The sequence below is a fragment of the Engystomops pustulosus genome, chromosome 9, assembly GCF_040894005.1.
Source record: "Engystomops pustulosus chromosome 9, aEngPut4.maternal, whole genome shotgun sequence".
In the NCBI taxonomy this organism is placed as follows: Eukaryota; Metazoa; Chordata; class Amphibia; order Anura; family Leptodactylidae; genus Engystomops; species Engystomops pustulosus.
Window position 1 is genome coordinate 2407943 of NC_092419.1, and position 26411 is coordinate 2434353.

A 26411-nucleotide genomic window follows, 5' to 3' on the forward strand; every position below is an offset into this window, starting at 1 on the left:
AATACTGACCCCCAAGAAATAACAACTTTGTTTCTAATCACAATGTTTATGAATAGAGAAATAAATCAATATTGGGTTAAAAAGGGAAAGTTTTGTCTAATTAAATGAATTAAACATTTCAGGACGGGAACATTTCCCTCAGCTTCAAATATGTAATCCTGGATCTATTATAGCACATTGGGGCAGATTTACTTACCCGGTCCATTTGCGATCCAGCGGCGCGTTCTCTTCGCTAGATTCGGGGCCGGCCGGGATTTATTAAGGTAGTTCCTCCGCCGCTGCGCTGAAAAGCATCGGAACGTGCTGCAGTATTCCTAGTGAAGGTAAGTGCAAGCTCCGCGACACATTTTTTGTTTTAAATGCGGCGGTTTTTCCGAATCCGTCGGGTTTTCGTTCGGCCACGCCCCCTGATTTCCATCGAGTGCATGCCAGCGCCGATGCGCCACAATCCGATCGCGTGCGCCAAAATCCCGGGGCAATTCAGGGGAAATCGGTGCAAATCGGAAATATTCGGGTAACACGTCGGGAAAACGCGAATCGGGCCCTTAGTAAATGACCCCCAATTGTATCTATTACATCATTATACATAACATTATATATTACATCATCAACTTTCTGTAGTAAGATGTCATTCAGAACATTTGCAATCATTTTGCCCCCCCCCGCTCACCCCTCCCCCGCTACCTTCTTCACAATACACAAGGAAATCCTCTTCTCGTCTCCTGCGTCTCTCAAGGTAGGAAAAAGATGTTTTCCTTGTCCCTTCCTGGAAAACGTAGTTGCATATTTCCCAGAAGCATCAATGGCTATAAGTCTCCTCACACCTGCAAGGCGGCCGTACATGGCAAAGTCTCTGTAAGGAGAATTCTTACTTCCTGCCTTGTGTGTCATGAGAAGTCACCTGCCAGCACTATCACTCTGCTCCCGAGAAGCCTCCAAGATTTTAGGCAATTATGAAAATGTGGCAGTGCAGGGTGAAAAACCAATGATATCTGATATAAAAGACAACAACATAGAACTAAATCGAGAATATGTTTCAATCTCTCGACTGCTACATTATCACACACGGGGTCATTTACTAAGGGCCCGATTCGCGTTTCTGGGACAGTATAACCGAATTTTTCCGTTTTGCGGCGATTTTACCTGTATTGCCCTGGGATTTCGGCGCACGCGATCGGATTGTGGCGCATCAGCGACGGCATGCACGCGACAGAAATCGGTGGCGTGGCTGTACAAAAACCCGACAGATTCTGAGAGACCGCCGCATTTAAAAAAAAAAAAAGTGTCGCGGAGCTTGCACTTACCTTCACCAGGCAATGGGTCGTGAACTCCCGCGGACCTCGGCGGACTTCAGCCCAGCAGCGACACCTGGTGGACGTCGGAGGAACTACCTTAGTGAATCTCCGGAAGACCCGAAACCACCACAGAGAACACGCCGCTGGATCGCGAATGGACCAGGTAAGTAAATCTGCCCCATAGAATGTTACATACACAAAATCTTACATATAGTAAGTAGGGAGCTTGTTACTATAATACTGCCTCCTATGTGCAGGAATATAACTACTATAATACTGCCTCCTATGTACAGGAATATAACTACTATAATACCGCTCCCCTATGTACAGGAATATATCTACTATAATACTGCCCCCTATGTACAGGAATATAACTACTATAATACTGCCCCTATGTACAAGAATATAACTACTATAATACTGCCCCCTATGTACAGGAATATAACTACTATAATACTGCCCCCTATGTACTGGAATATAACTACTATAATACTGCCCCCTATGTACAGGAATATAACTACTATAATACTGCCCCCTATGTACAAGAATATAACTACTATAATACTGCCCCCTATGTACAGGAATATAACTACTATAATACTGCCCCCTATGTACAAGAATATAACTACTATAATACTGCCCCCTATGTACAGGAATATAACTACTATAATACTGCCCCCTATGTACAGGAATATAACTACTATAATACTGCCCCCTATGTACAGGAATATAACTACTATAATACTGCCTCCTATGTACAGGAATATAACTACTATAATACTGCCCCCTATGTACAGGAATATAACTACTATAATACTGCCTCCTATGTACAAGAATATAACTACTATAATACTGCCCCCTGTGTACAGGGATATAACTACTATAATACTGCCCCCTATGTACAGGAATATAACTACTATAATACTGCCTCCTATGTACAAGAATATAACTACTATAATACTGCCCCCTATGTACAGGAATATAACTACTATAATACTGCCTCCTATGTACAGGAATATAACTACTATAATACTGTCCCCTATGTACAGGAATATAACTACTATAATACTGCCCCCTATGTACAGGTATATAACTACTATAATACTGCCCCCTATGTACAGGTATATAACTACTATAATACTGCCCCCTATGTACAGGAATATAACTACTATAATACTGCCCCCTATGTACAAGAATATAACTACTATAATACTGCTCCCTATGTACAAGAATATAACTACTATAATACTGCCCCCTATGTACAGGAATATAACTACTATAATACTGCCCCCTATGTACAGGAATATAACTACTATAATACTGCCCCCTATGTACAAGAATATAACTACTATAATACTGCCCCCTATGTACAGGAATATAACTACTATAATACTGCCCCCTATGTACAAGAATATAACTACTATAATACTGCCCCCTATGTACAGGAATATAACTACTATAATACTGCCCCCTATGTACAGGAATATAACTACTATAATACTGCCTCCTATGTACAGGAATATAACTACTATAATACTGCTCCCTATGTACAAGAATATAACTACTATAATACTGCCCCCTATGTACAGGAATATAACTACTATAATACTGCCCCCTATGTACAGGAATATAACTACTATAATACTGCCCCCTATGTACAAGAATATAACTACTATAATACTGCCCCCTATGTACAGGAATATAACTACTATAATACTGCCCCCTATGTACAAGAATATAACTACTATAATACTGCCCCCTATGTACAGGAATATAACTACTATAATACTGCCTCCTATGTACAGGAATATAACTACTATAATACTGCCCCCTGTGTACAAGAATATAACTACTATAATACTGCCCCCTATGTACAGGAATATAACTACTATAATACTGCCCCCTATGTACAGGAATATAACTACTATAATACTGCCCCCTATGTACAGGAATATAACTACTATAATACTGCCTCCTATATACAGGAATATAACTACTATAATACTGCCCCCTATGTACAGGAATATAACTACTATAATACTGCTCCCTATGTACAGGAATATAACTGCTATAATACTGCCCCCTATGTACAGGAATATAACTACTATAATACTGCCTCCTATGTACAAGAATATAACTACTATAATACTGCCCCCTGTGTACAGGGATATAACTACTATAATACTGCCCCCTATGTACAGGAATATAACTACTATAATACTGCCCCCTATGTACAGGAATATAACTACTATAATACTGCCCCCTATGTACAGGAATATAACTACTATAATACTGCCTCCTATGTACAGGAATATAACTACTATAATACTGTCCCCTATGTACAGGAATATAACTACTATAATACTGCCCCCTATGTACAGGAATATAACTACTATAATACTGCTCCCTATGTACAAGAATATAACTACTATAATACTGCCCCCTATGTACAGGAATATAACTACTATAATACTGCCCCCTATGTACAGGAATATAACTACTATAATACTGCCCCCTATGTACAAGAATATAACTACTATAATCCTGCCCCCTTGCTGTGAGGACGTGTATGAGCTGAGCTCCTGAGTCTCTGCATGTCTGGAGCTAGCCCAGGGCGGGGCCACCCTGGGTGGGGAGATTCCCCAGGCAAGGCCCAGGCTTCCAGGCCTACACCGGGAGTGAACTCCCAAAAACCTTCTAGGGATGCAAATCCCAAAGTAAGCAGTAAAGATTGTGGACAGATTGCAGACAATGCGGTTGTGGTGAGAAAGAATGAAAAAGTGGAAGTAACTGAAGCAGCAATGAAAGCGTCAAGTTCTATGAGCAGCCAGCGTGGAGGAGCACAGGTGATGCAGCAGAGTGAGAGACAAGCAGCAGGTGCACAGCCCCCCACTCCTGCACCCAGACAGAGGAGAACATCATTGGAAAGACAGACCCTGCGAGAGAACCTGCAGCAGAGGGATGTGGTGTCCAGCATGGCCTGCACAGGCCGCACCAGGTCAGCAGTAAAGCCACAGAGTGTTACCATGAGCACTGCTAAGTGTGAACAGGCCCCTGCAAGTGCAAGCCACAAGCCTGGGAAGGAGACGGGTGCACCCAAACCATCTGGAGCTGCACCCCGACCAGCACAGCAGGGGAAGGAGACCGCGCGGGCACCGGAGCTGCAATTGGCGGAGGAGATACCGACTCTGGTAAGGAGGATGGGGGAGCTGACTAATCACAAGAAAATGCTGCAAATGCAAATTGACTGTATGTATTCACTTAGAACTGCGCACCCTGAAAGCAGCATCCTGTATAACTCCAAGCTGCAGGGACTAGGCATAGAGCTGGCACAGGTGGTCAGGGATATGGACTGTGTCCTGGAGAGGATGGGACCCCTGGCCGAGTCTTACAGAAACCAGGAGCGCTTCTCCCAGCAGAGGCAGAGCTGTGACTCTGGGCCCCGGGCCCCTACAGCACAAGCAGGACCTGTCCCCCCAGATGTACCCCAACGTGTGACACAGATTCTCAGGCCTGCGAGCTTCTCATTCCAGAAGGGACAGACACCAGATCAGCCGCAGAGCTCTGCAGCAGTCCCAGGGCAGGTGCATGGACCTGTAGTACCACAAGTCCCAGCAGTGTCTGTGCAGCAGCAAGATGGTGAACTTTTATCTATGGGTCAGGGTGATGCGGTGACCCAGGAGAACTCTAGCATGCTTGAGACTGGGGACACTGTAGGACATTCTGCTTTACCTGCGGGGTTGGGGGATGGAGGGGACCCTCAGTCTATCTGGGAGGTACAGCCACCGGAGGATAACATAGAGGTGGATGGGGGGCAGGGGGTGGCGCAGAATGATGCTTGTGACTTCCCCCCTTTAACATCGAGCCCCCTTGTAAAGTCAGGTCTCTCTAGATCAGACCCTCCCCCCGATACCCGTAGTGAGCCCCATCCGGAACCTCCTAAAAACGCCTGGAGCCGCGGCGCTCCCTCCTTCACCTCCGGCGCACACTACTCCGGGCAGGCGTTCAAAAGGAGGAATGTGGTGCGCTTTAAGAACAGAGGCGCAAAGGAAGATCTCCCAGACAGGAGGTTTGTGGTGCGGGATCTCCTTTGTCACCAGATGGGGTTCTCACCAGATGATATCCTGGCCGTCATCAACCTTCCAGACAGACAGGGCTACGATGTCAGCTTTAAGCTAATGTCAAGTCTGGACAGGTTCTGGGATAAACTCCCCCGGTTCAGGGACACTGATGGTTGGAGCAAGTTTGTGTTTGTCCCCATATCCAGGCCAGGTACTGTGGTGGTCAATATAATATTCTGGAACGAGTCGGTTCCTCCTCAGGACATTCTAGTGTGGCTCAGGCGCCATTGTGATCTGCTGTCTGACCTCACTAAGAACCGAGACGCCGACGGTATCTGGACTGGAGGGTGGAAGGTTCTGGTGAAGTTGAGGCAGTTTAACAACATTACCCTGCACCTCCCTAACTCCTTCTATATAGGCAGAGAAAAGGGCGTCTGCTTCTATCCCGGACAACCACGAAAGTGCTTCAGGTGTGGTACGATCGGTCACGTGGCCAAAGTATGCACAGTAGTAAAATGCAACTTGTGTGGGGAGGTCGGCCATCTCAGTGCCACCTGTGAAATGGTCAGATGCAACCTCTGCGGAGAGATTGGGCACCCGCACAAGGATTGCCCGGAGGCCTGGCATAACATCACCAGGGATTTTTCTGATGATGAAATGGTGCAGGAGGCAGATGCCTTAGAGGAGGAGGCCCTGGTGTCGGGGCAAATTCTGACCAGGCGGGAGGTACAGGGGTCAGGTGATGCAGAACCCCAGCAGTCAGTCAGCGCTCAGGGGAGTGTGGAGGTTGTAACCCACGACCAGCCTCAGGCAGCCACCTCTGTAACATCTACTGAATATGAGGAGGTGAAAAAGAATAAAAGGAAGAAAAAAGATAAATCCTCCCGTAAGCCTGAGGAGTACAGTGCGGAGCCTAAGACCAGGAGGAAGTCCAGCGGTGATGCCGGGGTCATGGTCCTCTCCAACAGGTTTGATGCTCTGTCAGAGTCTGATGGGGACTTTGAAAAAGAGCTAGAAAGAATTGATAATGAGTGTGAGGTGGACACAGGGGATCCTCCAACTAAGAAGAAGCCCCCTCCTGTAGAGACCGCTGAGGATTCAGACATGGAGACAGGTGGAAGACAGGGGGAGGATGACTCTGACACATGATGATGGGGGTCGCTGCTCTGCTCTTTATCATTGTGATGGCTGGATTCTCTCTAAAAGTTGCTTCCAGCAACGTCAACAGCATTAAAGTAAGAAGGACCAGACACGCAGTATATGACCACCTGAGATATCTGGACGCTGATGTCATCTTCCTGCAGGAGACCCGTCTGACCACCTTGGGGCATCTCCGTGAGGCTGAGCGTGAGTGGCGGTCTGGTCCTTCTTACTGGTCACTGGCTGTGGAGCCGTACGCCGGGGTCGCCATACTGTTTAACACCACAGACGTGACGGTGCACAGGCTGACGGAGGTCGCTATGGGGAGGTGCCTGGTGCTAGAGGTGACCATCCATGGTAGGCGGCTCCGGCTGATCAACATCTATGGCCCACAGACAGTGACAGAGAGAATCCAGCTGTTCAATGAGGTGAAGCAGCATTTATTTACCTCCATCCCTGTGATAATGGCGGGCGACTTTAATGTTGTCATGACTTCAGGTGACCGGTCCTCAGGCAGAGCAGTGGTCAGGGACTCCAGGGTCCTACAGAGCATCATATCACAGGCAAACCTACGTGATGTATTTACCTTGGACGGGAGGAAGCCTCGGTACACCTATACGTGTGCTGACAGGCACAGCAGGATCGATATGGCATTTGTGAGTCCCTCAGAGAATGTTAGTAGTATATGCGAGAAGGTTGTTCCATATTCTGACCATCTTATCTTATTGTTTCACCTAGGAGCCACTAACCGCTCGGACATTGGTCGGGGGTTATGGAGGCTCAATTCTAGCATCCTGGATGATGCCTATGTCCGGAATTGTATCCACTCCCTTTTTCAGGACCAGCTCCAGAGACAGGACTTTTATGACAACATATCTGACTGGTGGGAGAACGTCAAGGAGGAGATCAGGTCCCTCTTAAAGAGACTGTCAGTGAGAAAGGGTAAGAGTAAGTACAGCCAGTATCTCAAGCTGCGGAAAGAATTGGAGTCACTGTATTCGGCGGGAGGGGGGGACAAACAAAAGATTGACCGACTGAAGTCTGAGATAAAGCAGTATCAGTACAGCCGCTACACGTCCCTGGTTATCGAGCGGGACTACGGAAAACTGAGCGTGCCTGATCCATATGAAAATTGCCGGGAACGTGTGGCCAAGAAATCGATCACAGGTCTCACTGACTCCCAGGGAGTTTTGCAGGAATCTCGGGAGGGTATCCTGGGGGTGGTGAGATCCTACTATGCTGAGTTATTTCAGAAGAAGGTTTTGGATAAAGACAAAATGGCTCAATTCTTGGAGGCAACTCCAGGTCCTGACACTAAAGATTTGGACTTTTCTCCTTTGACAGCAGGAATAACAGAGGAGGAGGTTAAAGAGGCCATTGATAAGTTATATCTGAAGAAGGCACCAGGTCCTGATGGTATAACATGTGAATTCTATAAGAAGTTCAGAGACCTCTTAGCCCCGATCCTTGTGGATGTGTTTACCAATTGTCTAGAAAATCACCTGATGCCTCCATCCATGAGAGTGTCCTCCCTTATTCTGCTGTCCAAAGGTAAGGAGCCTAGTGACATCAAGAACTGGAGGCCGATCGCCCTCTTGAATGTCGACAGGAAGATTCTGGCAAAAATTCTATTCTGTAGATTAGTCTGTTTGTCCCCGGCACTGTTGGCAGGCTCTCAGTACGGCACAGTAAGAGGGCGGAACATCTCTGGAGCAGTCATCTCGATAAGGGAGATGTTTGAGAGATGTAAAGCTCTGAGGTGTGGGAGATATGTTGTAGGTCTGGACCAGGCTAAAGCCTTTGACAGGGTTGATCACGATTATCTATGGGCAACTTTGTCAAAGTACGGTATTCCGGGACAATTTATAGATTGGCTGAGAACTTTGTATAGAGAGGCGAAGAGCTTTCCTCTGATCAATGGTTGGCAGGGGGACACTTTTGAAGTAGAGGCAGGGGTACGACAGGGCTGCCCCCTGAGTCCACTGCTGTATGTGTTTGCCATAGACTTGTTTCTGAGATCACTGCAGCGGTGTGATTTTCGGGGGGTGCCGGTCCCCCATTGCTTGCCTTTGAAGGTAGTCGCCTACGCGGATGATGTGACTGTGGTGATATCTGAACCTCGTGAGGTGGAGATGTTATCTGCAGCCATCAGAAGTTACTCAGGGGCCTCCGGGTCTCTGGTCAACCTAGAGAAGAGTCAAGCTTTCTGGACATTGGATACTGCTCCTGGCTTTGATCTGCCACAATTCGCCAAGGCCTCCACCCATATTAAGATCCTTGGGGTTAAATTTGGGAGGGAAGATAATGCCAAACTAAATTGGGAAGAGAAGTTGGAAACCGGAAATGTAAAGGTTCAGCGATGGAAGAACTGGAGGCTGACCTATAGAGAAAGGGTTACTCTGCTGAAGACTTACCTGGTCCCTGTCTTCCTCTACGTCTCTGTCGTATTTCCTTTGCCAGAATCTTTCTCCGCTAGGCTCTTTAGCCTGTTCTTCCAGCTTTTATGGGGGAATAGGTTGAACCCAATAAAAAGAGGGATCACCTACCTGCAGAGGAGAGAGGGTGGGCTGGATATGTTAAATCCAAGGGTTTTCTTTGACTCCATGTTTCTGAAAGTAAATTTCGGTTGCCTGGACTCAAATAATGGTCTCCTGTGGGTAAGTAGTGTCAGGGACTGGATATTGCCTTTTGCAGAGTCTTGGGTGCGAGGCGGCAGTCTCAAGAGGGGCCGATGGACTCCTGGCTTCCTCCCCCAGTATCTGGAGTATGGGATACGGTGTTTGAAAAAGTGGAGAATAGATAAGACCTATCTGGAGAGTAGGACCAGGAAGGAGCTGTACACTAATATCTGTAGGACCTTCTATACTGTTCGGCCAGCTCTGAGGGACTGCACAACGGCCACCCTGCAGGAGAGTCTGAGGTTCCTCAATAGTCCTAGGCTCCCTGCAAAGCTCTTTGATATCGCCTGGTTGTCCTTACATGGGAGGCTCTTTGTCAGGGGCAATTTAAAATTCTTGAGTCTCTCTGAGCGTTTGTGCCCCTTGGGATGTCAGCAGGAGGAGACCATGGAGCATTTTACTACTGAGTGCCCGGGAGGGAGGCAGATATGGCAGGAGGTGTCCCGCAGACTCAAAATATCAAGACTGCAGTCTCTGACCTACCCAGAGATCATCTATGGGGTAACACCACAGGTAGCCGGCATAGACCAAGGGACCATGTACCTGATCATCACCACAATTAAATACTATCACTGGCACACCAGGACCAGAGTGTCTGCACACAGCGAGTCCTTCCAGCCCATGAACGCTGTAACCCAAATACTCTCAGAGCTGAGGTGGATACGATCCATAGAGGTTAGAAAAACTGGTAATAATGTTAAGTTATGGAGGAACATATGTCTGGGGTAACTGATCAAGTAATTATATTAATTTCCACATTTTTTTTTTTTTTTTTTTTTTTCTTTTTACCAGTAATGGACTTTTTGAGTTAAGATTATTATGAATTTATTATTTTCTGATCAGTATGATATTTGTTAATTAACTGTTTGTTCATTCTGATGAGAATGTATTGTAATATTTTCTGTTTGTTTATACTAATAAAAATTGCCCCCTATGTACAGGTATATAACTACTATAATACTGCCCCCTATGTACAGGTATATAACTACTATAATACTGCCCCCTATGTACAGGAATATAACTACTATAATACTGCCCCCTATGTACAAGAATATAACTACTATAATACTGCTCCCTATGTACAAGAATATAACTACTATAATACTGCCCCCTATGTACAGGAATATAACTACTATAATACTGCCCCCTATGTACAGGAATATAACTACTATAATACTGCCCCCTATGTACAAGAATATAACTACTATAATACTGCCCCCTATGTACAGGAATATAACTACTATAATACTGCCCCCTATGTACAAGAATATAACTACTATAATACTGCCCCCTATGTACAGGAATATAACTACTATAATACTGCCTCCTATGTACAGGAATATAACTACTATAATACTGCTCCCTATGTACAAGAATATAACTACTATAATACTGCCCCCTATGTACAGGAATATAACTACTATAATACTGCCCCCTATGTACAAGAATATAACTACTATAATACTGCTCCCTATGTACAAGAATATAACTACTATAATACTGCCCCCTATGTACAGGAATATAACTACTATAATACTGCCCCCTATGTACAGGAATATAACTACTATAATACTGCCCCCTATGTACAAGAATATAACTACTATAATACTGCCCCCTATGTACAGGAATATAACTACTATAATACTGCCCCCTATGTACAAGAATATAACTACTATAATACTGCCCCCTATGTACAGGAATATAACTACTATAATACTGCCTCCTATGTACAGGAATATAACTACTATAATACTGCCCCCTGTGTACAAGAATATAACTACTATAATACTGTCCCTATGTACAAGAATATAACAACTATAATACTGCCCCTATGTACAGGGATATAACTACTATAATACTGCCCCCTATGTACAGGAATATAACTACTATAATACTGCCCCCTATGTACAAGAATATAACTACTATAATACTGTCCCCTATGTACAGGAATATAACTACTATAATACTGCCTCCTATGTACAGGAATATAACTACTATAATACTGTCCCCTATGTACAGGAATATAACTACTATAATACTGCCCCCTATGTACAGGAATATAACTACTATAATACTGCCCCTATGTCCAAGAATATAACTACTATAATACTGCCCCCTATGTACAGGAATATAACTACTATAATACTGCCCCCTATGTACAAGAATATAACTACTATAATACTGCCCCCTATGTACAGGAATATAACTACTATAATACTGCCCCCTATGTACAGGAATATAACTACTATAATACTGCCCCCTATGTACAAGAATATAACTACTATAATACCGCCCCCTATGTACAAGAATATAACTACTATAATACTGCCCCCTATGTACAGGAATATAACTACTATAATACTGCCCCCTATGTACAAGAATATAACTACTATAATACCGCCCCCTATGTACAAGAATATAACTACTATAATACTGCCCCCTATGTACAGGAATATAACTACTATAATACTGCCCCCTATGTACAAGAATATAACTACTATAATACTGCCCCCTATGTACAGGAATATAACTACTATAATACTGCCTCCTATGTACAGGAATATAACTACTATAATACTGCCCCCTGTGTACAAGAATATAACTACTATAATACTGTCCCTATGTACAAGAATATAACAACTATAATACTGCCCCTATGTACAGGGATATAACTACTATAATACTGCCCCCTATGTACAGGAATATAACTACTATAATACTGCCCCCTATGTACAAGAATATAACTACTATAATACTGTCCCCTATGTACAGGAATATAACTACTATAATACTGCCTCCTATGTACAGGAATATAACTACTATAATACTGCCCCCTATGTACAGGAATATAACTACTTTAATACTGCCCCCTATGTACAGGAATATAACTACTATAATACTGCCCCCTATGTACAAGAATATAACTACTATAATACTGCCCCTATGTACAGGAATATAACTACTATAATACTGCCCCCTATGTACAGGAATATAACTACTATAATACTGCCCCTATGTACAGGAATATAACTACTATAATACTGCCCCCTATGTACAGGAATATAACTACTATAATACTGCTCCCTATGTACAGGAATATAACTACTATAATACTGCCCCCTATGTACAGGAATATAACTACTATAATACTGCCCCTATGTACAGGAATATAACTACTATAATACTGCCCCCTATGTACAGGAATATAACTACTATAATACTGCCCCCTATGTACAGGAATATAACTACTATAATACTGGTCTGTCAGTGATGATTGGTTGCGTTGTGTGGATATTACCGCCATGTCGTCTGCCTATAAATCTCTGGGGGAGGTTTCGGTGATATTTCCGGGTGTTCGGTCGGTTCGGTTTCTTCTTCTTGTTCAACTAATTAAATCTTGACAACCAGACATTCCTGGCGTGCTACCTGGAGCCCTTCCAGCGTGTGTGACATCTGATCCCTATCATCGCTGTCATGGCCCCTGCCTGGAGATTATCTCTGTCCTCTGACGGATCCTCTTATCTCAGGACTCAAGTTTTCCAAATTCTTAATTATTGTCATAACAATGAACACAATTAAAGGGATTTTCACAGTAAATACAAACCCCAATTCTTTGCATCGTTCATTGGTTTTGTTTCCTGTATTCATTGTGATACATTTCACCGTCTACCGTCAAATGGGAGGTTCTAGGCCGGAGGAGATAGTCTGGCTCCTCCCATCTGACAATAAAGATCCCAAAATCATGACATTGCTTGCCCTGGGATGGTGGGGGAAGCGCTCTGTGGGGGTCAGGGTCCTGATAACGTCATATCTCCGCTCCTCCCCTGACCACCACCTTCCCAGTGCTCCTGGACATCCATGAGGTTCTGCTCCAGCTCCTTCTATGGTCTCATGTGAAGCCCAGAACGTAACGTATCTCCATCAGAACCTCCCGGACTACGAAAGTTTTCATTGTTGTGGGTTTTTTTTTGGACAAAAGTGAAAATAAATCAGGGATCACCCAATAACGATGCAGTAAATATTGTCAGACTCCATCTCCTCCCCGATTGTTCCAGACCCAAGGGGCAGAATATGAAATGTCCTGTCCAAAGACTCCGTCATTCTGGATTGTGATCACATAACTGCGGCTGAAGCCTCCTGAAGCCCGGAGCTGTTATAGGCGGGTCTCTAATAACCAGTCCCAGGGGCTTCAAGATCTAAATTATGAGGATTTCCCGGCCAAAATGTGCAAAGGTTTACATAACTCCAGGTGCTCGGAGAGGATATAACATAGCCCTTCTAGAATCCTCTAGAAACTGAGGCGGATCGGGGGCACAGGACACGGGAGGAAAAGTCTCCATCAGAAGTATCCAGACTCTAAGGTTCTACAGAAATGTTTCCCATCGGTGGTTTCAGTATTTTATCTCTCCATAGCAGAGATCTTACCCTAATAGATGTCTCACCTGCTGCTCCCTCTCCCCTCTCACAGCGTACAATCACAGACAAACTGCAGCTCCCTCTCCCCTCTCACAGCATACAATCACAGACAAACTGGAGCTCCCTCTCCCCTCTCACAGCATACAATCACAGACAAACTGCAGCTTTATCTCCCCTCTCACAGCGTACAATCACAGACAAACTGCAGCTTTATCTCCCCTCTCACAGCGTACAATCACAGACAAACTGCAGCTCCCTCTCCCCTCTCACAGCGTACAATCACAGACAAACTGCAGCTCCCTCTCCCCTCTCACAGCATACAATCACAGACAAACTGGAGCTCCCTCTCCCCTCTCACAGCGTACAATCACAGACAAACTACTGCTCCCTCTCCCCTCTCACAGCATACAATCACAGACAAACTGGAGCTCCCTCTCCCCTCTCACAGCGTACAATCACAGACAAACTGCTGCTCCCTCTCCCCTCTCACAGCATACAATCACAGACAAACTGGAGCTCCCCTCTCACAGCGTACAATCACAGACAAACTGCTGCTCCCTCTCCCCTCTCACAGCGTACAATCACAGACAAACTGCAGCTCCCTCTCCCCTCTCACAGCGTACAATCACAGACAAACTGCAGCTCCATCTCCCCTCTCACAGCATACAATCACAGACAAACTGCAGCTCCATCTCCCTCCTCCTTCTCCACTAAATTAATCTCGATGGATTATTCAGGCAGGTGGTGGGTTACCTCAGGATTCTAGAAGATGCCACTTACCCCACCTGATCTATATCACATATTCCATCCTCAGGTCGTTTAAGGTTCCCATATCCCCGGGATTGCTGGGAGCAGAGGATGAACGGAGCGGTTCAGAACGGTACTTTTACCATATATCTTGGGGGAGACAGAGAAAAGGCGTTGACCGTGTTCTGTGATATGGAGAGCGATGGAGGAGGGTGGATGGTAAGTAGAGGACACGCGGTGACATGGTGGCCATGTGGTGGGATGGACAAGACTCCACTCACATTAATAGTCACTATATCTATGGTCCAATGTATGTCAAGAGGTCATGTGTAGGTGTGACCCCCGAATCCTGATACCGACCTTCTACAGGATCTTCATATCATGATCCATCCTCATATCCATCTCCTAGGTCTTCCAGAGAAGAATGGACGGGAGCACAGACTTCTACCGGGACTGGGATGATTATAAGAATGGATTTGGGAACCAGACATCCGAGTTCTGGTTAGGTAAGAGATTTGAGGGAACGTTTTGGTCCCGGATACAGAAACCATATGGGTTTGTGGTGGTGGCCCTCAGTGGCATAACCTAAGGCTGATGGCGTCAATGCAAAGTCTTTACCAGGAAAGTGACACCTTATGGGCCCCTTAAGCCTCTTGGGCCCAGATGTGCCCGCACCCTCTCCACCCCTTCATGTTTTGCCCCTGGTTGCATTGTGACCCACCTATCAGTCTTCAAAAACCAAACTGAGGACTTTCTATACCTGACTGATCTGAGGAGCTGCCCTGATGTCCTTGTGTCTTCTGCAGGTAACATCGCTCTTCACCAGATCACCTCTTCCGGCTCCTACGAGTTACGCGTGGACCTCCGGGCTGGAGAGGAGACGGCCTACGCGTTTTATGACGATTTCCGTGTAGAGGCTGAAAAGGAACAATTTAGGTTAAGACTTGGACAATATAGAGGAACCGCAGGTAAGGAGGACATTGAAGACTTCTGGGATAGTTTGTGACATTTGGAATTAATAACTAAAGCTGAAACATCATTCATTTTCTTGGGAGACCCTCATTGCAAGAAGATGGAAGGTCCATTTATGGTCCTACGAGCACAGCAAAGTGTTTGTATTGTTGGATCACAGTTATACAGGATCTGCCCCTTGTGTAATGTATTGTAATAATCCCCTGGATCAAACCCAAAAATGGTTACGGAACTTCAAATGGATTCCAGCCACTGATCCCCCAAACTAACCAGACCGGCCTCCTAAATAGTTGTTGTGAATCTAAAACCCCCAGGATGCCCCAAAACTTGTCATTTTACAACATCTAAATAGACAAAAGCCGATAACTGCCCCAAACAAGAGACAAGACCTCCTTGAACCATCGGCGCTTATAACTATCCCAAGTATCGGGAATGAATGGTACACGGCAGATTTATGGTGAATTATTCTAAGTCTTGTTTGCAGGAGACTCCATGAGTTACCACAACAACATGATGTTCTCTACACGAGACCGGGACACCCAGCGGAGGATCCTCCCATGTGCCATGTCATACCGGGGAGCCTGGTGGTACAGGAACTGCCACTATGCCAACCTCAACGGGTTATACAACAACAACAAGGACCACCAGGTGAGAGAAGTCATGTGCAGCATTATCAGCAAACACATTGGGGCTCATTTACTTATCCGGTCCAATCGCGATACCGCGGCGCGTTGTCCGACATGGATTCGGAGCTTGCCGGGATTCACTAAGGTCGCGCACCCGATATCCTGCATGTGTCGCTGCTGCGCTGAGGTCGGCCGGAGTTCACCTTCTTCTTCCCGGTGCATGTGAGTGCTTGATCTTGCGACACCTTTTGTTTTTTAAATTCCGCGGTTTTCTGACGGGTTGTCTGATGGCCATGCCCCCCAATTTATGTTGCGTGAAAGCCGGTGCGATTGCGATGAAATCCATTCCCGGCGGAATTCGGCGCAAAATGGAGAAATTCAGGAAACCTGATGAAAGTGCAGCCACGGAGCCCTTAATAAATGAGCCCCATTGTGTCGCCCCCAAGATCTGGAGCTCCAGACGATTGTGTCTTTATTTAGTGAATATACAGAGACATTTTACCTTACAATAAACCACTAAATTTACAAACTAACCTCCAGCAGGACACACCCGGCACAGGCTCCGCCAGGCTTCTCCTATGGGCGCGAGCCGAGGAGCATGAGATGACATCATTCACACTGCACCTGACACACTTAGAAAAAACTGTTCCAAATCTGCCCAAAAAAGTATAAAAATGGTGTTTAACACCAAGAATATATTTCTCCCAGGACATCACCTACCTGCAGGACACCGGCCCCAGATCCAACCACAGGGGAGAGACAAATAACTGGAGCACTGCCTCACGTGGTCTCTCCGTGGCACAGGGACAGCCACTGTTATATCTGATGCTAAACTTTATTTCCCGTCTTCTAAACATAAAATTTAGAATAAATCAGATCTAACAGAACGGTGAGGTGACTGCTGACTTGAGTTTTTGCATCGAGGGGTTTTCTGAACATTATGGCTCCTCAAATACATCAGAATTTAATGGGGAAAAGTTTGTGTTTTTGGCACCAAAAGTTGTATTTCGGTTAAGGGCAAGACTTACAACCAGGTTGGGTTCTGGATCACGGCCCATAAAGGAGTCCAGTCTGGTGGAATCATACGGAAACTTGGCAGTGAGATGTAAATGGTTGTATAAAGTCACGGAGGTGGAGAGTTTAACGCTGAAGTCAAGGCGGGGAGGTGTGAACGTCTCCTCCTCCTCTGTGATGGAGATTGTCCATCAGACTTCAGAGATCTGGTTAGTGATGTCACCGGATGTGGGACCACCAGGAAGAGAGAGCTTGACTTCAGTGTTAAAATCTCCGCCTTCTTGACTTTATACAACCAATTGACCTCTCACTTCCTACCCGACCTCCTGCCCCAATGATCTGCCACCAGTTAGGAAGCGCTCATTGGACTCAATGCCAGGAGGGTGCGAACTCGAGGCTTGAGAGGCTGCACGTGGTGCCGGGCCGTGGGTTGTGCACTTCTAGGCTTTTAGTTGAGATGAATGTGGCTGCACTTTATGTACATGCTCAGGAGTGAAGCTGCTCTGCTATAGATTGTAGGAATAAGGCGCTGGAATGAATCTCCACATCCTCAGCTCTGCTAGAAGGACCAGGGACACAGGACTGAGGACTCGGAGACCATTCTGGTGGCGTCTGGAGTGGAGTGTGGTTATTATTCTGTCTCCCTTGTATTTCCATTACTACTTGACCCATGAATTCACACGTTCACTCGTTGTATCTGACATTTCTCTTGTTCTGTTCCATCAGGGTGTAAATTGGAAAACCTGGAAAGGCTTTGAGTTCTCCATCCCCTTTACCGAGATGAAACTGCGCCCTCGAGGAGTGGGCAACAGAAGCCGACTCTGAGCCGAGGACCTTCTCTGGAACCACTAAACTGAGAACTGGAAGCAATGTGACACCTCCTGCAACCTTCACACCGTCCACCCTCCAGGAGACCCGAGCTGCAGACACTCCAGACCCTGATAACAGACGGCTTTATCATGGACATATATATGTTATTACATTAGAAGTAAAAAATGTAAGGGACAAGAGAAATCGGGACCCTAAGTAAGGAATATAAGATATGGGGAAAAAGAAACAAAGTGGAAAGATGGCGCACAGTCTCATTATACCTCACTATCTGAGGTGGCTCTATAGGTGTAAGTCTTCTACTTTCCATGACCCTATAGCCCCCTGGAGAGGGTAGTCCTGGACTGGTTCTCATTCAGGACCTGGCCTCCTCTATCCAAAGGTCCCATAGCAGTAACATTCAGGACCCGGCCTCCTCTCTCCAAGGGTCCCATAGCAGTAACATGAAGGACCAGGCCTCCTCTCTCCAAGGGTCCCGTAGCAGTAATATTCAGGACCCGGCCTCCTCTCTCCAAGGGTCCCATAGCAGTAACATGAAGGACCGGGCCTCCTCTATCCAAGGGTCCCATAGCAGTAACATGAAGGACCGGGCCTCCTCTCTCCAAGGGTCCCATAGCAGTAACATTCAGGACCCGGCCTCCTCTCTCCAAAGGTCCCATAGCAGTAACCTGAAGGACCGGGCCTCCTCACTCCAAGGGTCCCATAGCAGTAACATTCAGGACCCGGCCTCCTCTCTCCAAGGGTCCCATAGCAGTAACATTCAGGACCCGGCCTCCTCTCTCCAAGGGTCCCATAGCAGTAACATGAAGGACCGGGCCTCCTCTCTCCAAGGGTCCCATAGCAGTAACATTCAGGACCCGGCCTCCTCTCTCCAAAGGTCCCATAGCAGTAACCTGAAGGACCGGGCCTCCTCACTCCAAGGGTCCCATAGCAGTAACATTCAGGACCCGGCCTCCTCTCTCCAAGGGTCCCATAGCAGTAACATTCAGGACCCGGCCTCCTCTCTCCAAGGGTCCCATAGCAGTAACATTCAGGACCCGGCCTCCTCTCTCCAAGGGTCCCATAGCAGTAACATTCAGGACCCGGCCTCCTCTCTCCAAGGGTCCCGTAGCATAGCAGTGGGTTAGAAGATGCCTGCACAGTGAAGAATGATTCCATATCGAGGTCCAGACATTGTGGATGTAAATAGATGTAAATGAAATTTTACAGGTTCATTCAAAATTATTGAAAAAAATTATAATAAAAGGAGAAAAGACCAAAAAAATTCCCCTGGGGACCTGTGATCAGGGGCTGTGACCTGGTGATGAGGTCAGGGGTACGGGGTGCGTGTCACAGCGTCAGGGGCGGGAGCGGGGGGCTGGATGTACCCCGCACCTGCCCGGTATATAGATATATATATATATATAGCACAATGGATGCACTGTCTATTTTTATATAAGAATCGGGGGGGGAGATGGTGAAAGTCTATTCTGCAAATCGCTTCAAATAAAATCTGATGGGACATGAAGGCCGCGACGTCTCGTGTGTCGTGTATGAAGGATGGAAGGATTGGACATACTGACTAACAGCATGCCCGATACTGCCAGAGACAACTTCTCTCCGTGCGTCTGAGATCCTGCGCCCGATATCCTGCATGTGTCGCTTCCCCGCTCAGGTCCCCGGAGTTCACCTTCTTCTTCCTGGTGCATGTAAGTGCATTGTCCGTGTATAATGCGCTGTGCGGGGAGTCACTAAGATCCTGCACCCGATATCCTGCATGTGTCACTTCCCCGCTCAGGTCTCAGGAGTTCACCTTCTTCTTCCTGGTGCATGTAAGTGCATTGTCCATGTATAATGCGCTGTGCAGGGAGTCACTAAGATCCTGCGCCCGATATCCTGCATGTGTCGCTTCCCCGCTCAGGTCCCCGGAGTTCACCTTCTTCTTCCTGGTGCATGTAAGTGCATTGTCCATGTATAATACGCTGTGCGGGGAGTCACTAAGATCCTGCCCCCGATATCCTGCATGTGTCACTTCCCCGCTCAGGTCTCCGGAGTTCACCTTCTTCTTCCTGGTGCATGTAAGTGCATTGTCCGTGTATAATGTGCTGTGCGGGGAGTCACTAAGATCCTACACCCGATATCCTGCATGTGTCGCTTCCCCGCTCAGGTCCCCGGAGTTCACCTTCTTCTTCCTGGTGCATGTAAGTGCATTGTCCGTGTATAATGCGCTGTGCGGGGAGTCGCTAAGATCCTGCGCCCGATATCCTGCATGTGTCGCTTCCCCGCTCAGGTCCCCGGGGATCACCTTCTTCTTCCTGGTGCATGTAAGTGCATTGTCCATGTATAATGCGCTGTGCGGGGAGTCACTAAGATCCTGCGCCCGATATCCTGCATGTGTCACTTCCCCGCTCAGGTCCCCGGAGTTCACCTTCTTCTTCCTCTTGCATGTAAGTGCATTGTCCGTGTATAATGCACTGTGCGGGGAGTCACTTAGATCCTGCGCCCGATATCCTGTATGTGTCTCTCTTCCCCGCTCAGGTCCCTGGAGTTCACCTTCTTCTTCCTGATGCATGTAAGTGCATTGTCTGTGTATAATGTGCTGTGCAGGGAGTCACTAAGATCGTGCGTCCGATATCCTGCATGTGTCTCTCTTCCCCGCTCAGGTCCCCGGAGTTCACCTTCTTCTTCCTGGTGCATGTAAGTGCATTGTCCGTGTATAATGCACTGTGCGGGGAGTCACTTAGATCCTGCGCCCGATATCCTGTATGTGTCTCTCTTCCCCGCTCAGGTCCCTGGAGTTCACCTTCTTCTTCCTGATGCATGTAAGTGCATTGTCTGTGTATAATGCGCTGTGCGGGGAGTCACTAAGATTGTGCCCCCGATATCCTGCATGTGTCGCTTCCCCATTCAGGTCCCTGGAGTTCACCTTCTTCTTCCTGGTGCATGTAAGTGCATTGTCTGTGTATAATGCGCTGTGCGGGGAGTCACTAAGATCCTGCCCCCGATATCCTGCATGTGTCTCTCTTCCCCGCTCAGGTCCCTGGAGTTCACCTTCTTTTTCCTCGTGCATGTAAGTGCATTGTCTGTGTATAATGCGCTGTGTGAGGAGTCACTAAGATCCTGCACCAGATATCCTGCATGTGTCTCTCTTCCCCGCTCAGGTCCCCGGAGTTCACCTTCTTCTTCCTGGTGCATGTAAGTGCATTGTCCGTGTATAATGCGCTGTGCGGGGAGTCACTAAGATCCTGCACCAGATATCCTGCATGTGTCGCTTCCCCGCTCAGGTCCCCGGAGTTAACCTCCTCCTTCTTCCTGGTGCATGTAAGTGCATTGTCCGTGTATAATGCGCTGTGCGGGGAGTCACTAAGATCCTGCGCCCGATATCCTGCATGTGTCACTTCCCCGCTCAGGTCCCCGGAGTTCACCTTCTTCTTCCTGGTGCATGTAAGTGCATTGTCCGTGTATAATGCGCTGTGCGGGGAGTCACTAAGATCCTGCACCCGATATCCTGCATGTGTCGCTTCCCCGCTCAGGTCCCCGGAGTTCACCTTCTTCTTCCTGGTGCATGTAAGTGCATTGTCCGTGTATAATGCGCTGTGCGGGGAGTCACTAAGATCCTGCACCCGATATCCTGCATGTGTCGCTTCCCCGCTCAGGTCCCCGGAGTTCACCTTCTTCTTCCTGGTGCATGTAAGTGCATTGTCCGTGTATAATGTGCTGTGCGGGGAGTCACTAAGATCCTGCGCCCGATATCCTGCATGTGTCGCTTCCCCGCTCAGGTCCCCGGAGTTCACCTTCTTCTTCCTGGTGCATGTAAGTGCATTGTCCGTGTATAATGCGCTGTGCGGGGAGTCACTAAGATCCTGCACCCGATATCCTGCATGTGTCACTTCCCCGCTCAGGTCCCCAGAGTTCACCTTCTTCTTCCTGGTGCATGTAAGTGCATTGTCCGTGTATAATGCGCTGTGCGGGGAGTCACTAAGATCCTGCCCCCGATATCCTGCATGTGTCGCTTCCCCGCTCAGGTCCCCGGAGTTCACCTTCTTCTTCCTGGTGCATGTAAGTGCATTGTCCGTGTATAATGTGCTGTGCGGGGAGTCACTAAGATCGTGCGCCCGATATCCTGCATGTGTCGCTTCCCCGCTCAGGTCCACTGAGTTCACCTTCTTCTTCCTGGTGCATGTAAGTGCATTGTCCGTGTATAATGCGCTGTGCAGGGAGTCACTAAGATCCTGCGCCCGATATCCTGCATGTGTCGCTTCCCCGCTCAGGTCCCTGGAGTTCACCTTCTTCTTCCTGGTGCATGTAAGTGCATTGTCCGTGTATAATGCGCTGTGCGGGGAGTCACTAAGATCCTGCGCCCGATATCCTGCATGTGTCGCTTCCCCGCTCAGGTCCATGGAGTTCACCTTATTCCTCCTGGTGCATGTAAGTGCATTGTCCGTGTATAATGCGCTGTGCAGGGAGTCACTAAGATCCTGCGCCCGATATCCTGCATGTGTCTCTTCCCCGCTCAGGTCCCCGGAGTTCACCTTCTTCTTCCTGGTGCATGTAAGTGCATTGTCCGTGTATAATGCGCTGTGCAGGGAGTCACTAAGATCTTGCGCCTGATATCCTGCATGTGTCACTTCCCCGCTCAGGTCCCTGGAGTTCACCTTCTTCTTCCTGGTGCATGTAAGTGCATTGTCCGTGTATAATGTGCTGTGCAGGGAGTCACTAAGATCCTGCGCCCGATATCCTGCATGTGTCGCTTCCCCGCTCAGGTCCATGGAGTTCACCTTATTCCTCCTGGTGCATGTAAGTGCATTGTCCGTGTATAATGCGCTGTGCGGGGAGTCACTAAGATCCTGCACCCGATATCCTGCATGTGTCGCTTCCCCGCTCAGGTCCCCGGAGTTCACCATCTTCTTCCTGGTGCATGTAAGTGCATTGTCCGTGTATAATGCGCTGTGCGGGGAGTCACTAAGATCCTGCGCCCGATATCCTGCATGTGTCACTTCCCCGCTCAGGTCCCCGGAATTCACCTTCTTCTTCCCGCTGCTTGTAAGTGCTTGGTCCTGCGACACAATTTGAATTTCCCTTCCTCTACCATAGGCACAAGTCTACCGCCAGTTCACTGCTTTTTTAAGCCTGAGAATCCTCCCCAGATCATCATGGACACATGAGGCCAAGCAGTGCTCTCATACGGCCATATAGTGCTTCCATGCTGCCATATAGTGCTCCCATGCTGCCATATAGTGCTCCCATACCGCCATATACTGCTCCCATACCACCATATAGTGCTCTCATACCGCCATATAGTGCTCCCATACCGCCATATAGTGCTTCCATGCTGCCATATAGTGCTCCCATACCGCCATATAGTGCTTCCATGCTGCCATATAGTGCTCCCATACCGCCATATAGTGCTCTCATACCGCCATATAGTGCTCCCATACCGCCATATAGTGCTTCCATGCTGCCATATAGTGCTCCCATACCGCCATATAGTGCTTCCATGCTGCCATATAGTGCTCCCATACCGCCATATACTGCTCCCATACCGCCATATAGTGCTCACATAATACCGCCATATAGTGCTCCTTTATGGACGACCTTCTCTCTTCTGTTGTTTTCTGGTTCCTTATAATTACGGCTCCGCATGTTTCTGGAAAACAAAGTCATTGATCATCTCGTCTTCTGGGACATCTGCGGCCGATTATCCAGGACGCCATAAACAGCGGCTGAGTCATCCATCACCACAGATGCGAGAAGAGCGAAAGTGTCGCTACAGCACAACCAGGTCCAGAGATCTGTACACGCTGGACCAGAGGAGCCCCCCCCCCCCCAACACGATAAACAAACGTAACATAAACTCTAAAAGTGGAGACAAACAACTTCAGAGAACTTATTCCTAACAGACGCCCAACATCTCAGATTCATCGCCGTCTCATTAGTATTCACCATAAAGAGGTCACCCAACGGCGAGGAACGTGTCCACCAGGACCGGCACAGAACTATAGGTAACGGGTCGTCCAATGTCCTTGGTCTTAGATCTCCAAGGACGTCCTAGCCAAGGAGCTAGCACTCGGAGCTACAGTCAGCCATGTTTCTGGCCAGTCTTCATACCTTGGACTATGCATGTGCAACATCCCCCACCGGGGCCTAGCCCTTGAGTTGAGGCCTGGAGTCAGCCGGGGCCCGCGGTACCGGAGTGGCTGGCGGTTGCGGCCTAAGCACGCTATTGTCACGGTGCTTGGTACGGGGGGAACCGGAGGGCTGTCCTACAGCCTGGCAGCTCTCCAGCAGGGTGGTGTTGGCAAGAAAAGATGAGGGAGAGGCTGCTATAGCGGATCTCCCTGGGGCAACCCCTTAATGTCCCGAGTGTGAGTCTCTGGGTGGTGGACAGGGTGCCGGTGATGAAGGCAGCCGTATTAGCAGGGACCAGACGGAGACAGAAGTTGAAGAAAACAACTTACAGTTCTTTATTTGAACCGGCAGGAACCGCAGTAACGTGCCTTTAACAGGTAGATGGAGTGCTGAGATGTGAGTTGGAGGGAGCCTCAGGAGATAGTTCACCAGCCTGGATGTAGAGGGCAGGCTGGGAAGGCAGCTGTGTCCTGGTAGGAAGCTTCAGCTTGTCCTGTAGGGCTTCAGGTATCACCTCTAAAGGTAAGATGATACCCCTTTCCTCACTACACTAACTCTAGTCTTATACTCCACTCTTCAGAGGCAGGGGCTAGGCTCTTCCTGCTCTGGTATGGGCTAGACAGAGATTACTCACTCACTCACTCTCTCTAGGATTCTCCTACACTGGAATCTCTCTGAGTGTTCTCCTCTCTTGAGAGAGACTTCTCTAGAACATTCCTGGCCAGGGAGTTTTATTACCTCCCTTTGGTCAGGTGGTGGCTGCTCCTCCAATCACATCTCAGCTTACAAAAGGACAGGATGTAACACAGATCATTGGACAATAGCATCTTGCATCATACAAAACACTTAACTCCTGCCTTGCCAGGCAGGATTCACCACTGCAATATCCCTATGTCCTATCAGGACCATATTGTGTGATGGGATTACATGCAGGTGGGACGTATTCGCAAACACTCCCTCGCCATTGCATCGGCGAGGGTGTTGCATACCCCGGGGGCAATTGAAAGAGCCGCCCTCGGCTCGACTACAGATGGCTTGAGGGGGCAGAGGTGGATAAGGGCACTTCTAGGAAGTGCAGGCTATGTGAGGTGTAGGGACAAACCGCCCATGGTACTGGAGACAGGCACCTGGGTTGGTGTCGGACTAAGACAAAACATATAGCTGTATGACAGTTGGTCGCTGACGCCATTAAACCGAACTGTACAGTAGGAAAGGTGTGGTGTCATGTCCTGTAATCCACTCCTTGCACCAAGGCCTGTATATTTGTTATATCAACGCTTCTTCCCTGGCGGCAATTATATAGTGTGTATATCTGCATTGCGTTAGCATATGCGACACGAGTACCTCCTGACTGACATCCTTACCCATGTATGAGTGGCATCCAGGTGCTTACTGTGTAACACCCCCGGTCCCCTAAAGACCCGCAGTTTACGGACTACCCCCATGTGCAAACCTCGATTTGAGGGATCAGGTAGTGGTCAGTGTTTTACAAAAAAGACGGTCCGACACAGCCACACTACAACCTGAAAAGCCTATGAAAGGGTTAATGCAGACTACTGGCATATATGACAGTGTGCAAACATTTGGTAAATTCTCATTGGCTTAGGAGCCCAATGGGTACACATCTTAAAACGTTACAAACGTTACAGAGGTGGATAGGCTACTCAGGGTATCAAGATAGTAAATGTCTCTTTTCCTGCAAAGAAAAGGCATAAAGAGTGCATGCAGAATGTCCATACCTAAAAAGGAAGGCATTAAGTGCAAAATAATAATAAATTACATGGCAACTTTTCCTTGGAGTATCTGGCAAAAGTCTCACAGAAGGTCTCTAATGACAAAGTCCATCTTCTGGGTACAGCCCTTGATGTGGGGAAAAGTGCACTGAGAAGTAAAGGGTCTCCTCTTTGTGTAGAGGGACAGAGTCCTTTGAAGAAATCTCTGCTGCGGCAGAGGAAGGCGTGCTATCATAGCACAGGACAATATATAATCTCTTGACTGAGATAAATAAGGGTAAGAGTCTCAGGACAGTTTCTGGCTCTTTAGGGAAAGGACAGAAATATACAATATGTGCAATGGACATAGTACCTGGAGAGGGCTACAGCCCTTCAGGGGTTAGTCAGATGCACCTTCGCTGGGTTCAGCAGGGACAGGATCCAAAGTCAGTAGGGAATCCTGTGCATCCTCAGCGGGAGTAGGTTCCGGCTGGGGACACCCGGTGGCAGTAGCGGGTACTGCAGGTGCAGCAACATCCTCCGGACCTTCAGGGGGAGGAGCGCTGTCGCCCGGGGTGTCGGCTGTTCCAGCCGGGGGCTCAACTGAGCCAGGGACCACGGAGGGGTCCAGAAAGAAATAAACAGGGACCTGCGGCAGCGCCGCAGCTCCTTCCAGCTCCGGTTCTTCCGGGGCCGGGTCATCACCCCATTGGTAACCGGCAAGGGGAGATGTGGGCCTAGACAGAACCTCCGGACAAGGTTCACTAGCCGGGATGTCTTCTCCCACAGAAGAGCCGCGGGATCTGGCAATACT

General features: G+C 47.7%; 1 protein-coding gene across 4 annotated transcripts in view; it reads left to right on the plus strand.

The window, feature by feature from the left end:
* The window catches only part of LOC140077556 (tenascin-X-like), a 77776-nt gene extending 58492 nt beyond the window's left edge, over nucleotides 1–19284 (plus strand). For all 4 annotated transcript variants that reach the window (XM_072124812.1, XM_072124813.1, XM_072124814.1 and 1 more), the window contains 5 exons: nucleotides 14405–14556; nucleotides 14747–14843; nucleotides 15144–15305; nucleotides 15794–15957; nucleotides 17676–19284. In XM_072124812.1, coding sequence (XP_071980913.1) covers nucleotides 14405–14556; nucleotides 14747–14843; nucleotides 15144–15305; nucleotides 15794–15957; nucleotides 17676–17774 — 674 coding nt within the window. In that variant the 3' untranslated portion in view covers nucleotides 17775–19284. The remainder of the gene's footprint in view (nucleotides 1–14404; nucleotides 14557–14746; nucleotides 14844–15143; nucleotides 15306–15793; nucleotides 15958–17675) is intronic.
* Nucleotides 19285–26411: the final 7127 nt, after the last annotated feature.